The following is a 16,054-nucleotide window of genomic DNA, read 5'->3' as shown; positions in this document are numbered from 1 at the left end:
TGGATCGTAAAGTATGTAAAAGTGGGAAAAAAAAAAAAAATTGTGAAAAACTCATGTCAACCTTTTTTCTTGTCAACCTAGTACATGTCGACCTAGTGACCATGTTGACATAGAAACCCTGTTGACCTAATGCATGTTGACCAATAGTAGTCGACCTGACTAGATTGCTTAGAATTTAAGCATGATCACTCCGCTGGTGCTAGATAGGCCAATCTAGCAGGTCGCTCACTTCACCCGCTGGGTGAAATGAGCGCCCCCCTCCCCGTCTTCCCCTGCATGCTCAGCACACATCGCGCTGTGCTAAGTGGGGGGGGGGAGATGTGTGCTGAGCGGTTCGCTAAGCACACATCTCTCCCACATCAGCCCATCTATATGGGCCTTAACACTCTTTTTATGATGCTGTGTAATGTGTTGATCTTTAGTAAACATTATTAAAAGAAACAAAAAGACCATGGGGTAAATGTAAATGGGTCCAAGTTTTTCTGAGGTACAGATAGTCGGCTGAGAATGGCCATATTTTTAAAGCAGCAATCATTTACAAGGCACAACCAGGTGAACTTCATGTGCATTATTTGCTATCCCCTTTGGCCACAGGAGATTGGCACTCTCTAGAGGTTTAGGTACCAAAAAGCAAAGGTTATCAAGCCCTGCTCTGTAATTGAGACAACAACCTAGACCAACAATTCATAACATTATATATTTTACAACATACAGCATTAATGATAAAAGCAATACAATGTGAAGAAGTACAGTTTAGCTATATAACTTATTGTGTTACACATAGAACATGTTTTAAGTGTGGTACAAAATGGAACGGGATGCAGTTAAAATGCCGACTGTCGGGATCCCGGCGTTCAGGACACCGACGCCAGAATCTCAATGGCCCACATTATACTGGCGGCCGGAATTCAGACACCCGCCTGGAATTCCCACTCGGTTGGTGGGTCCACGCCACCAACAAAGTGGGAATAGAACCTGTGGCGAGCGAAGATTCAATCCATTTATTACATTTCTCTGAACTATTAGGATATATTATACAGTATGACGGGAAAATGGAAACTACCAATATCAGATCATTTGGACTGTACCAAATGTTGAGTTTATTTTAATCACAACTTTTTTCTATACCTCTTTCACAAATTTTAAGTTTGCAATATTTTGCTATACAATTCTTTTATGGATTTTGCATGGTTAAAAAGACAACATATTTTTCAAGTGATCATAGTTAAAGTTTAAAGAATTTAAATTCAGGGGGTAAATTTACTAAGATGGGAGTTCTATTTAAGATGGGATGTTGCCAATAGCAACCAATCAGATTCCAGGTATTATCTTCTAGAAGGTGCTAGATAAATGAGAAGTAGAATCTGATTGGTTGCCATGGGCAACATCCCATCTTAAATAGAACTCCCATCTTAGTAAATTTACCCCCAGGAGTACACTGCATACCATGGTTATGTCTTTTCTTTTTATTGTTATTTCAAATATCTGACATCTTGACAGACCATGGTCTAGAGCAGTGTTTCCCAACTTCGGTCCTCAAGGCACACTAACAGTCCTGGTTTTAGTGATATCCAGGCTTGAACACAGGTGACTTAATTAGTACCTCAGTTATTTTTATTTAACCATCTGAACTGAAGCCTGGATATCACTAAAACCTGCACTGTCGGTGTGCCTTGAGGACTGCGGTTAGGAATGCCTGGTCTAGAGACTAATCCAGCACGACTTCCTTCCAGAACACATAGAATCTCTGGGACTTTACACATCAACATTTCAATGAGAAGTTTATGACTGTCATTCTAATGAGCTTATAATATCTGTCCAATGCCAAATTGCTCTGTATGATTCTCTGTTAGGCATTCTTAATGTTGGGGGGTACAGTACCTGCCTACTACTCTGTGTAGCAGCTTCCCTTACAGAGCCTTCGATGGCAGCTCTGACAAGCTCAGATGTCGCTGTACCCTTTGCAGTGACCAAATTATCCGTGGATGTTATTTTTACATTCTGCTCTGTCTGCCTGCTGGGGTGCAAATGACAGATTGTTATAACAGCTCTGGGCACATTTAGATCCTGACAGCTTACATAAGTCTCTACTGAATAACAGTAAATATGGATCTAACATAAATCATTATGAACCTGGATATTGGCCAAAAAAAAAAAAAGTAATTTCCAAATTCGGTTTTATCCTAAAACAAATAAATCAATAACTAGTATGTAAAGTCTTAGGACTCATCCAGACAATTGATTGTGTGTAATTTCTTAGGACTCCTTCAGATAAGTGTTTGAATGCATTAGAAATAGTTGAATCACATGAAGAATACAACAGGCTAGGGAACCATTCTTTTTGATGAAAGACCTGATTCCACTGCCCCTTCAAAAAAAGGCAGGTACAATACAGTGGTAATAGCATTTTTACTAATGGTGAATGACAAACTGTGACGGTCATAAATATATTAGCTTACCTTCACAAACTGTTGCAAGTAGGAATATATAAAGTTTGTCAACAGGCAACATGCGGACTAATTATATGTGTATAGGAGAATACCAATGTCATAATGCTGGCACAGTTGTAATGTTAGTTAAAGCATTAAAATCGTGTCAGCAGTGTAACTTTAAAAATGATTGTATTTTACTGTCCACATATAGTTTGTCAACATATTGATTGTCAAAAACCAACTACTTCCCAACAAGCATATAGATGTCTATTCATGAAGCAGTGAAAAGAGTGGAGAAGTGAGCCAGTGGAGACGTTGCCCATTACAGCCAATCAGCTGCTCTGTGTAATTTTATAGAATGCACTTTAGAAATGCTACCTCACCACTGATTAGTTGCCATGGCCAACTTCTCCACTGGCTCTCTTCTCCACTCTTCACTGCTTCATGAGGATGTGTATGAGTTGCCAGCGGCCGGGTCCCCGGCGGCCAGCATAACGGCGCCGGGATCCCAACTGCCGGCTTGCCGACAGCGGGGCGAGTGCAAATGAGCCCCTCGTGGGCTCGCTGCGCCCGCTACGTGCGCCACGCTGTCTATTCTCGTGGACCCCAAGAGGGAGAAAAGGTGTCGGTATGCCGGTTGTCGGGATTCCGGCGCAGGTATACTGTGCGCCAGGATCCCAACAACCGGTATACTGAATACCACCCCTTCACGAATAGACCCTATAGGCCCTGTCCATGAGAATTTAAATTCGAGCACAGCATGTAAGATTGCATATGGGAGCTGATTGGCTGTTACTTTATATCTCTTAACTTTATCACTTTCCACGGCTTAGTACATCTCCCCATAAAAAGAGTAGGCATAAGGGCTTTCAGCTAGAGGTGCCGGGAAAGTTTGAAGGTGAAACTGGAAGGTTTCATAGACACAAGAAAAACACATTGGCCCCCACAGCAAAAAAAAAAAAAGTTACGCTGGCAAGATTGGGTATCCTTAAAGCTATTAAATGTCAAGGGTCGCTGAGCTTTGCCATTTTATTTACTTTTTTCTGTCACTCAGTCATCTTCCAACAGTAAGGAAATCTAAGTTCACTATTCTCTAAGGATTGCTTAGGGATTAGACCCTAACTGCACAGGAATTAATTTTAAACAAAGTCGCAGATGAGCACAATGGAACTTGATGTGTGAAAAGCAAAGGCTGCTGCATCGTAGCACTTTGTATACACATTAAGACTCATTCTCACACAGATCTACACATGTCACACATCATACTGATCAGTGCTGTCTAGCAAATACTATTGTCACTTCCACTAGTTTTATGTATGTGAATAAGAAGCAAGTTTTGAGCAAAAAAAGATGCTTGGTGTGTCTGAGTGACCCTGGACCTGGCATGCCAAGGGTGCGACTGAAGCCACAGTGTATGAGGACACATCTGTACAGTAGACAGGGGAGGTGTCTGTTATAGTTGCATCATTGACAGAAATTTACTGAATTTAAAAAAAAATGACTAAACCACAGCAAGTAAATATCAGACAGGATAACAGACACGGTGCAGCAACATGGAATTTACATATTATCAATTCCTACATTACTGTGAAAAAGTCATGAATTTAATTTATAAATGAAATAAATTCCTGCTTTGTAGTATGTATATAAATAGAGAAATTAATGGCATATTGAAGATGCTCTGGTTATCTATTTGTAGGATGAAAAGAGGGGAATTGTTTGATTACCTCACAGAACAAGTTACCCTGAGTGAGAAGGAAACAAGGTATTGTCCTTACCTCCTGGCTTCTGTCAGCTGACACTATTAATTACATGTGATTATGCTTATTGTTAGGTTATACAACTAATTTAATTAAACTGAATGTACAGATATCTTTTCACATACTCCTGTGTATTGCTTCACTCATATATTGTAGCTGTTGTGTTGGGTGTCCAGATGGAAGAAATGGGTGTCTTGGGAGAAGGCCTCATTTACCCCACCATGCAGTGCCATATTGTTACATAGTATTGTTACTCATACACCTAAAGGTGGTAAAGTCACTTCTCAGTCCATTCTTTCAATGAGATACCTTTAACACCTTACATCTGCACTTAATATGGGAAATTTCCGTGCACATTTCTGCATGTGTAAAAATAATAATACGTATATGCACATTGGTAACATGTAATGTTCCCTTGGCCTCATGATTAATTTTATACATAAATTATGTTAAATCTCATTTAAAATAGAATTTTAATACCTACCGGTAAATCCTTTTCTCGTAGTCCATAAGGAATACTGGGGAACTTAGGGGGTAATTCAGAGTTGATCGCAGCAGCAAATTTGTGCTTTACAATTAGAACAACAGTAATAGAACAAAACTGGGTAAAAACAAACAGACATAGAGGTAGGAAGGCCCTGCTCGCAAGCTTACAATCTATGGGGAAATAGGCATTGATACACAAGGATAGATGCTACCTATTGCATAATGGTCCACCAGATTGCTAGGTTCTTAATGGGTTGTATGATATGATCACCCCGCAATGTTGGCCAAGTGTCCGGAGGGTGTGAGAGTAAAGAAAGACAAGATATGTGATGTTAGTTGTACTGTACAGAGAGGATGTAATTTGATAGGGAAGCACAGACGGTTATGTCTGTGGGTCTGGAATTTGATAGGCTTGTCTGAAGAGGTGAGTTTTCAGGGAACGTTTAAAGGTTTGGAGACTAGAGGCGAATCTTATTGTGCGTGGGAGGGCATTCCACAGAGTGGATAAAGTCCTGTAATTTTGAGTGTGAACAAGTAATGCGTGTGGATGAGAGACGCAGATCTTGTGCAGAGCGGAGAGGTTGGGTAGGGAGATAGTTTGAGATGAGTGAAGAGATGTATGTTGGTGCAGTTTGGTTAATAGCCTTGTATGTCAGTAAAAGTATTTTATATTTAATACGGTAGAATACTGGTAACCAATGGAGGGACTGACAAAGAGGATCTGCAGACGATGAACGTCTAGCGAGGAAGATTAGCCTCGCAGCTGCATTCAAAATGGATTGTAGTGGTGAGAGCTTATGTTTGGGAAGGCCGGTCAGGAGACTTTTACAATAATCAATGCGGGAGATAATGAGAGCATGGATTACAGTTTATGCTGTGTCTTGTGTAAGATATGGTCATATTATGGATATGTTTTTTAGATGTATGTAACATCATCTTGAGACAGATTGAATGTGGAGAACAAAGGACAGTTCAGAGTCAAGAATGACACCTAGGCAGCGAGCTTGTGGGGTAGGGATGATTGCCGAGTTCTCAACAGTGATAGAGATATCAGGTTGGTAACTACTATTGGCCGGTGGAAATATAATTCATTTTGTTTTGGAAATATTAAGTTTGAGGTGGCGAGATGTCATCCAAGATGAAATGGCAGAAAGGCATTCAGTGACATGGCCCAATACAGATGGTGACAAATCTGGGGAGGATAGGTAGATTTGAGTATCATCCGCATACAGATGGTACTGAAATCTGAAAGAGGTGATTAGTTTGCTAAGAGATGTGGTATAGATAGAGAAAAGCAGATGACCTAAGACTGAGCCTTGCGGTACTCCAACAGAGAGAGGTAGCGAAGAGGAGGTGGAATCAGAGAAACGAACACTGAAGGAACGATTAGCTAGGTAGGATGAGAACCAAGAAAGGGCTGTGTCCTGAAGACCTAGGTCAACAGTGTCAAAAGCAGCAGAGAGATCAAGGAGAATAAGTAGTGAGTAATGGCCTTTAGATTTAGCAGTGACCAAATCATTCACTACCTTAGTCAGTGCTGTCTCTGTGGAGTGTTGGGCACAAAATCCTGACTGAAGTGGGTCCAATAGGCTGTGAGAGTTAAGAAAGTGTGTGAGGCGAGTGTAAATTATTACTAAATTGCTCCACTTTTAACAATTCCGCATCACATACCCTTGTTTTAAAACCCCAAAAATTGTAAGCATAGTAGTATTGGTATTATAGCATTAGAATTCAGTGGCGGACTTTACCTATGGGCTGCAGGACTGAAGTACCTCCAGGTAAAATCTGTCAACCTGTTCAGTGTCAGTGAAACCAAACGCAGTCCATGACTGCACTGGCTTCGTTCACTGTGAGTTGCAGTGACTTCCTATTTGAAGTCCTACCTGTCAGTCACAGACACACAAAGCAGTCCCATTTGGAGGTGTCTCCTCCCTCTGGGACTGCGAGACCAGGCTGCGATAAGCAGAGAGCCTCTCCCTGCCTCTTACGCAGACCAATCAGGCTTCAGTGTACTGCAGTCTGTGCAGTCCATAGAAGCTAGGGGCTTGCGCAAGCATAGTCGCACAACGTCTATGCATGCGCTGGTCCCAGCACCTGCTAGATCCATTGCGCAGGTGCCTGGACCTGTATCCCCTGTCTCCTCTCCATGGGCACGGGGGTAGCGGCAGCCCCCCTACTTAAAGTAAATAGGAGACGCCGCTGGTCATAATGATCAAAAAATAATGTATAATGGCTAGTTGGCAAAATGGTAGATATGTAAAGGTAAATATTACATATATAAATAAAACAGTCTTAGTGAAGTCAGTGAAACAGAAATAAAGCAGAGACATTTCTCAACCCATTCTGTTTTTAAAATGTTGTCTTTTAGGAAAATAATGCGTGCATTGCTTGAAGTTGTCGCATACCTGCACTCAAAGAACATTGTTCACAGAGACCTGAAGCCAGAGAACATTCTGCTGGATGATAACATGAACATTAAGCTGACAGACTTTGGGTTCTCTTGTGAAATCTTTGAAGGACAAAAGCTAAAAGGTAAGCCTCACCCGCTATTGCTCCATATCTGTAATCAATGATCCTGCACTGTACAATATAAGCCATTAACAGGCTTTCTTCTGCCAGTTCTAAATGATGTGTTCCTTGCTGGGTACAAAACTACAGTATTCAATAGACTTTATTAGTTACATTATTGTTGCGCAGTGACAATGCAGGGCTACAGCAGGGCTTAAAGAGGATTATTCTAATTTGGCTGCACTCTTTCTTACATAGAAGTAGTGACCAAAAAAACGGAAATGTCAATATAAAGTCACTAAATAGGGCACAGGGCCAATACATCCAGTATGCACCTTGATATTCAGTCTACCATTGTATGGAATTGTGCAGTAGGGATGCAACTACATTCTTCCACAAGAAAATCATTCAAATGAGAGTTGTGGAAAAGGCTATCTCAGGCATTACTCCAGAACATCCCATACATGCTCAACTGGGTTGTGATTACTGAAAAGGCCACAACAGATGGATAACATTAGGCTTGTGCTCTGTGGATGGAGGACAGCCCTGTCATCAGGAAAGAAATGATGGAACACATGGTGAACCTGATGACTTTGTTTCATTTAGAAACAATTAGCATTGAGCTTGGCTTCTGATGGAATGATTGCACTCAAACCATGCCTGAGAATATAACAGCACAACATCACAAAACTTCCAGAATCTGTCACTGTTGTGGACAAGTTCTCAAGGTTGTAGATTTACTTACCATATCACCTTCTTCCACTGCACAGTAGTTTGTAACCTCACAAACGTGCATAGGCAGGTGTGATGACTTTATGCACTGCCATCTATCTGACATCTCCTGCTCTTCAGACTTCTTGCAGGATGGTGTTAGTTTTTCATGAAACTGGCTGCTAACACCACAGGATGATCTGCAGTTGCTTTACTCTTTTGGCTTGCATCTCAAATTAATGCAGGGACATCACTATCCTGGCAATGGAACTTGCAACCACATATTTCCAGATTTATATTTCATCCATGGCATTCCATGCTGATATCACCTTGGACACTACTGATCTTGAAACATTAGCAAGTTGAGCTTTTTGGTCACTGAAGCTCCTGCCAAATATTTTGGAACAATCACCCTCTTTCAAAATTTAATTGGTCACTTCATGCACCTGCATGACACCCCAGTATTTATATGCATGAACCCAACCAAGCTGGGATGTTTTTTTGTTTAACTAATGTATGAGCCACACATGTTGAAGCCATGTTTTGTTTAACGAATGCATGAGCCACACATGTTGAAGTCAAGGTACACATCATCGAAATAGAAAAAGGAACACACATAAATTGTAAATGTCAGTAAACATCAGATATCCATAAATGAGACATCACAAAAAAATGGGAATGCAAATGGGAAAGGAGCCAGATCCAGAACCGTAAGATTGTCCATTAGTAAGTTCGAATTAATAAATGTTCAAAAAAACAATATTATTCAAACAATATATTGGTTGTCATACTTTGTTCCAGAATCATGCAGATGAAGTAGGAAATGTGCTGAGAAATAAAATTGTCCATTCAAAGGCAATGTAAATTACGATCAAATACTAGTACCACTGTACTGACATACAAACTATAATAATTAAAAATAAGAATAAAAGACATACAACTAAAAGGGAGGGAGGGAAGACGGGAGATGGAAAATGTATAAGGGATGATTACCATGATTCAAAGAGAGCCTCAAGCAAACTAAGTCATAAAATGTGGAAGTATCATTTAGGTTCATTTTCCAAAAGAAAAGAAAATATATAAAGATCAGGGAGAAAAGTTTTCAAAAACATTATAAATATGCAGCAGCGTGTCTATATGCAAAGTATTAATAAATGGGGCCCATTTATGATAACAAATTTTGAGCACCCAAATAGAGATCAAATGTGAATATTTCCTTTCATAGTATAAAATTTGAAGAAGTTTTCGTTTAACCCCTGTAATCTGTGGGGACGTTTTTCTTAGTCCAATGAAGAAGAATACATTTTTTACACACAGTAAGAATCAAAATAAGAAGAGATACAATATGTTTCTTATTGTTACCCAAAGTCCAGGCTGAAAAACGTAGTCCTAAGCAAGCCTTTGGATCAGGACGCAGGTGCAAATCAAACATAGTATTAATAAAACAAAGAGTTTTACACCAAAATATCTTCAATTTATAGCAATCCCATGTACAATGTAAAAAAATTGCTATTGCAGTACCACATTTAATACAATCACCTTTTTATTTAACCATGTGTCATATGGGGTAATGTATGCCCTATGTAACATATAGACTCACTGTAGGACAGCACTTTCAATGAAAGAGAACACAAATCAGTTAATTCAGAAAGATCTACTAACGATGGAATATCAGTTTTCCATTTTTCTAATAAGAGGGTCCATTAAACATGTTTCGTAGTACTCACAATTAATTGATACGAATATTTCACCTTGTAAATCTTAGTAAGAAGAAAGGTAAACAACATACAGTATCAGTAGATCTGACCTGGGAAAGAGTAATGGCCTGAGAGTTAATGTATGGCTTAGGTGCATTTATAGAGATCAAGAAATGGCGCATTTGAAGATACATAAACATATGGTTATGTGGAATAGAGAATCTGTGACTAATATTTGTAAAGGTAGATATAGAGCCTCCTGGGTCAAAAACCTTATATGACAAATCAAGCCCTTTTGCCTTCCATACCTTGTACAAGGAGTTGGACAAAGTTGGAGCAAAAACAGGATTTTAATACCTACCGGTAAATCCTTTTCTCCTAGTCCGTAGAGGATGCTGGGGTCCACTTCAGTACCATGGGGTATAGATGATTCCGCAGGAGCCATTGGCACTTTAAGACTTTTTCAGAGTGTGAACTGGCTCCTCCCTCTATGCCCCTCCTCCAGACCTCAGTATAGGAACTGTGCCCAGGTAGATGGACATTTCGAGAAAAGGATATACTTTTAAGTTAATGGTGAGATTCATACCAGCTCACACTTCAACCATGCCACACACATGGCATTCAACAAAACACATGCCAATGGGCATGAACATTACAGCAACCGTGCTGAAAACATTTTCAACAAATTAACAACTGCAGGTAAAGTACGCACTGGGCTGGGTGCCCAGCATCCTCTACAGACTAGGAGAAAAGGATTTACCGGTAGGTATTAAAATCCTGTTTTCTCATACGTCCTAGAGGATGCTGGGGTCCACTTCAGTACCATTGGGTTATACCAAAGCTCCAGTACAGGCGGGAGAGTGCGGATGACCCTGCAGCACCGATTGACCAAACTGTAGGCCTCATCGGCCAAGGTGTCAAACTTGTAAAACTTAGCAAACGTGTTTGTCCCTGACCAAGTAGCTGCTCGGCAAAGTTGTAATGCCGAGACCCCCCGGGCAGCCGCCCAGGATGAGCCCACCTTTCTAGTAGAATGGGCAGTCACCAAATTCGGTATCGGCAATCCTGCCATGGAATGAGCGTGCTGAATCGTACCTCTGATCCAGCGCGCAATAATCTGCTTAGAAGCAGGACACCCAGTCTTGTTGGGAGCATACAGGACAAACAGAGCCTCTGTTTTCCGTATCTGAGCTGTGTATGCGACATAAATTCTCAAAGCCCTGACCACATCCAGAGACTTTGAAGCAGCGAAGGTGTCAGTAGCCACTGGCACCACAATAGGTTGGTTTATATGGAAAGAAGAAACCACCTTTGGAAGAAATTGCTGACGAGTTCTTAACTCAGCCCTATCTTCATGGAAAACCAGAGACAAGGCCCCTAACTCAGACACCCTCCTTGCGGATGCCAAGGCCAACAGCATGACCACTTTCCAAGTGAGAAACTTCAACTCTCCTGGAGAGGTTCAAACCAATCCGATTGAAGGAACTGCAACACCACGTTAAGATCCCATGGTGCCACATGAGGCACAAATGGAAGTTGGATGTGCAGAACCTCTTTCACGAATTTCTGAACTTCTGGAAGGGAGGCCAATTGTTTCTGAAAGAAAACGGACAAGGCCAAAATCTGGACCTTGATTGAACCCAATCGTAGGCCCGCATCTACACCCGCCTGAAGAAAATGGAGAAAACGTCCTAACTGAAACTCTTCCGTTGGAGCCTTCTTGGTTTCACACCAAGACACATATTTTCTCCAAATACGGTGGTAATGTCTAGACATTACTCCTTTCCTGGCCTGAATAAGAGTGGGAATTACTTCTTTGGGAATACCCTTTCGGGCTAGGATCCGGCGCTCAACAGCCATGCCGTCAAACGTAGCCGCAGTAAGTCTTGATACATGCACGGCCCCTGCTGCAGCAGGTCCTCGCGAAGAGGAAGAGACCGAGGATCTTCTATGAGCAACTCCTGAAGATCTGGATACGAAGCCCTCCTTGGCCAGTCTGGGACAATGAGGATCGCTCAAACTGCCGTTCTTCTTATGATCTTGAGAACTTTCGGAATGAGTGGAAGTGGAGGGAAGACATATACCGACCGAAACACCCACTGGGTCACTAGTGCATCCACTGCTATTGCTTGAGGGTCTCTCGACCTGGAAAAATATCTCTGAAGCTTCTTGTTGAGACGAGATGCCATCATGTCTACTTGAGAAACACCCCAAAGACCTGTCACCTCTGCGAAGACTTCTTGGTGGAGGCCCCATTCTCCTGAATGGAGATAGTGTCTGCTGAGGAAGTCTGCTTCCCAGTTGTCCACTCCCGGAATGAAAATTGCCGACAGAGCTCTTGCATGTCTTTCTGCCCAGAGGAGGATCTTTGTCACCTCTGCCATTGCCGCTCTTCTTTTCGTTCAGCCCTGACGGTTTATGTACGTGACTGCTGTTACATTGTCCGACTGGATCTGTACGGGTTGATCTTGAAGAAGATGCACCACTTGTAGAAGGCCGTTGTAAATGGCTCTCAACTCCAGAACGTTTATGTGAAGACAAGTTTCTTGACTTGACCATCTTCCTTGGAAGCTCTCTCCCTGTGTGACTGCTCCCCAGCCTCGGAGACTTGCATCCGTGGTTACTAGGATCCAGTCCTGAATCCCGAACCTGCGTCCCTCTAGGAGGTGAGAACTGTGTAGCCACCACAGGAGTGAAATTCTGGCTTTGGATGACAGGATTATCCTCTGATGCATGTGTAGATGGGATCCGGACCACTTGTCCAATAGGTCCCACTGGAAAACTCTGGCATGGAATAGGCCAAACTGTATGGCCTCGTAGGCCGCTACCATCTTCCCCAACACCCGAATGCATTGATAAATCGACACTCTTGTTGGTTTCAGAATTTGTTTGACCAGTCTCTGGATTCCCAGAGCCTTTTCTACTGGAAGAAATACCCTCTGTACTTCTGTGTCCAGTATCATCCCCAGAAAGGACAACCTTGTCGTCGGTTCCAACTGTGACTTTGGAAAATGTATGATCCAACCGTGTTGTTGAAGTACTGTCAGGGAGAGTGCAATGTTCTGCACCATCCTTTCCCTGGACCTCGCTTTTATGAGGAGATCGTCCAGGTAAGGAATTATATTGACTCCTTGCTGTCGAAGGAGGACCATCATCTCCGCCATCACCTTGGTGAACACCCTCGGTGCCGTGGAGAGTCCGAGCGGCAATGTTTGAAATTGGTAATGACAATTCTGTATTGCGAATCTCAGATAAGCTTGATGTGGAGGATAAATGGGAACATGTAAGTAGGCATCTTTTATGTCCACTGACACCATGAATTCCCCTTCCTCCAGACTGGAAATCACTGCCCTCAGAGATTCCATCTTGAACTTGAACCTTTGCAGGTAGAGATTCAGAGTTTTCAGGTTTAGAATCGGTCTGACCGAGCCGTCCGGCTTCGGAACTACAAATAGACTTGAATAAAACCCTTCTCCTTGTTGCAACAAGGGAACCAGGACAATAACTTGATCCTGACACCATTTTTGTATTGCTGCTGCTACCACTTTCCTTTCTGGGATAGAAGCTGGTTGTCACGATCCGGGTATCTGGACGCCATTTCTTACCTATCAGATGCCTCCTAAGGCTGGCTCAGCGCTCCAGGACCGGATCCCATCTGTTATCCTGATGTGCACATTCCCGCATCCTCTCCTGTCACTCTGAGACGCGGTCACCGCGGCGCCATGTTACATCTGGAATGGCGTCTCCCGCGGCCTCCGCCGCTGTCCCTGAGTTCCTGCATACAGAGTGTCAGAGTGGCGATTACGTCAGCCGCGGCCTCCGCTGTGCCCGCGTGGTTTAGATGTGCAATCATCAGTCTGGCGTCTCCTGTCTCCTGTGGCCGGCGCCGCCATTGCTGTTTCAATTCTCACATGGATTACAAACCAAACTTCCCTCCAAGTGTCTGCATGGGCGCAGCCATCTTGGATTTTGTCATCTGATCATTTCCACCAATCTGCTGTCTGTATTGTTAATCTGCATAATTGCCTAGCCAACCCCTTCCTTGCTGCAGGTATAAATATGCTGTGCCTGAGCAAGGAAGGCGTCAGTGCTTTGGTTGTCAAACCTAGTTCCAGTTTGTCTCTCTTCTGTGAATGTCTTCCAGGTTCCAGCTCCTGTCTCCAGACTTCTGCTATAGAGACCCGCACCAGCATTCCATCTGCGGTGTAGCCTGACTCTCCGATCCATTCTGGACTCACCTGTTTCCAGCTACAACATCACCTGCTTCCAGCTAAGCTTCCAGCAGTGTACAGCTTCTCTTAAAGGGCCGGTGTCCTTTCTGCAGTTTACCACTCTCCACCGGTATTATTATTTCTCCGCTCTCAAATTCTACATTTCATCTACATTGCATCGCTCTCAAGCTTTATTTATTATTTAACTGGTCCCAGCCAGTATCCACTCCGTGCCAACACCTGTCTGGTTCTAACCAGTACCCACAGCAGCATTTTATCTACAGCAGTCCAGCTTTCCCTGGAACATCAGCTGGTACGACCCTGGGCTTTCCTCATTGCTACAGTTGAGCCTGGTAAGGACTTTCCAACTTGCAGATAATAAGAACTGTCTCATACCACCAGAGCTCTGTGGCCCCTGCCACCCTGTAGTACCCAGGAACTGTATTATTATTTCTCTGCTGATTTTTATGTTACTTTTTACTGCTACTGTGATGCATGGAGTTTGTCATAAATAAATATCATTGACTTTTACTCAAGTTGTCGTGGTCACGCCTTCGGGCGGTTTCTCTTCATGTTACTTACATGTCCAGGGGTCTGATACAACCTCCCAGGTTCCGGTACATCTCAGCCCCTACAACTGAGGCTGCCTTCCGTCAGCTCAGGCCCTCAGTTGTGACAGTAAGCACTGACCTAATGAATCCAGCCGGAGACCAGGATCAAGCGGCCAGGCCGATGCAAGAACTGGCAGCCCGACTTGAACATCAGGAGGCTGCACAGGGCCACATCATCCGCTGTCTCCAGGATTTCTCTACTCGGCTGGATGGGATTCAGACAACTCTCCGTGGATCAGGCGCATCTGGGGCGTCAACCACAGTGACTCCAACTATAACCCCACCCACCTTACCCGTTTCTGCTCCACGTCTTCATCTTCCAACGCCAGCAAAATTTGACGGATCTCCAAGATTCTGCAGGGGATTTCTCAACCAGTGTGAGATTCAGTTTGAGCTACAACCTGGCAATTTTCCCAGTGACCGTATAAAAATTGCCTACATCATCTCTCTTCTCAGTGGCTCAGCCCTCGACTGGGCATCACCGTTATGGGAGAGGTCCGACACCCTGCTATCTTCTTACACTGCATTCGTGTCAACATTCAGGCGCATCTTCGACGAGCCAGGCCGGGTAACTTCAGCTTCGTCTGAGATTCTCCGTTTACGCCAGGGATCACGTACTGTAGGACAATATCTTATACAGTTCCAGATTCTGGCATCTGAACTGGCATGGAACGACGAGGCCCTGTATGCTGCATTCTGGCATGGTTTATCCGAGCGTATTAAAGATGAGTTAGCTACCAGAGACTTACCCTCCAAGTTAGATGAGCTAATCTCACTTTGTACGAAAGTTGACTTACGTTTCAGAGAGAGAGCAACTGAGCGTGGAAGATCATCTGCTCCAAAATCTTCTGCTCCTCCTCCTCGCCAACTGTCACCAACTAAAGATGAACCCATGCAAATTGGCCGTTCCCGTTTAACTCCTGCTGAGCGCCGAAGACGTCTCTCTGAGTCTCTCTGTCTGTATTGTGCAGCTCCGTCTCACACTATTAATGCCTGTCCCAAACGTCCGGGAAAACTCCAAATCCTAGCTCGCCAAGGAGAGGGCCGGCTAGGAGTAATGATCTCCTCTCCATCTCCTCAAGATTGTAATCTCCCAGTCTCGCTTCAAGTTGCTCAACGTTATCAGAACGTCATTGCCCTCCTGGATTCCGGAGCAGCTGGGAACTTTATTACCGAAGCCTATGTTAAACGGTGGTCCCTACCCACCGAGAGACTTCCTTCCTCCTTTTCCTTAACTGCCGTGGATGGCAGTAAAATTTTTGATACAGTTATTGCTCTAAGGACTCTACCAGTTCGTCTGAGAGTGGGAGTTCTTCATTCCGAACTTATTTCACTTTTAGTGATTCCAAGAGCCACACATCCTGTGGTCCTGGGCCTTCCATGGCTCCGTCTTCACAATCCTACAATTGATTGGACGACTACGCAAATTCTGCCATGGGGTCCCTCCTGTGCTGAGACATGTTTGTTTAAAGTGTTGCCTGTCTGTTCTTCCTCCCCCAGGTCGTCTGATGTTCCACCTCCTCCATATCAAGATTTCACGGATGTGTTCAGTAAAGCTTCTGCTGATATCCTTCCTCCTCATAGAGAATGGGACTGCCCGATTGATCTCGTTCCAGGGAAGGTTCCACCTCGAGGCCG

General features: G+C 43.4%; 1 protein-coding gene across 3 annotated transcripts in view; it reads left to right on the top strand.

Moving 5' to 3' along the window:
• PHKG1 (phosphorylase kinase catalytic subunit gamma 1) overlaps nt 1–16,054 on the top strand; it is a 138,949-nt gene that overhangs the window by 82,631 nt on the left and 40,264 nt on the right. For all 3 annotated transcript variants that reach the window (XM_063953772.1, XM_063953773.1, XM_063953774.1), the window contains exons 5-6: nt 4,132–4,197; nt 7,047–7,210. In XM_063953772.1, coding sequence (XP_063809842.1) covers nt 4,132–4,197; nt 7,047–7,210 — 230 coding nt within the window. The remainder of the gene's footprint in view (nt 1–4,131; nt 4,198–7,046; nt 7,211–16,054) is intronic.

This window comes from Pseudophryne corroboree, chromosome 2, assembly GCF_028390025.1.
Source record: "Pseudophryne corroboree isolate aPseCor3 chromosome 2, aPseCor3.hap2, whole genome shotgun sequence".
In the NCBI taxonomy this organism is placed as follows: Eukaryota; Metazoa; Chordata; class Amphibia; order Anura; family Myobatrachidae; genus Pseudophryne; species Pseudophryne corroboree.
The sequence above is the reverse complement of the archived record's forward strand: the minus strand, read 5'-3'. Positions and strand labels throughout refer to the sequence as shown.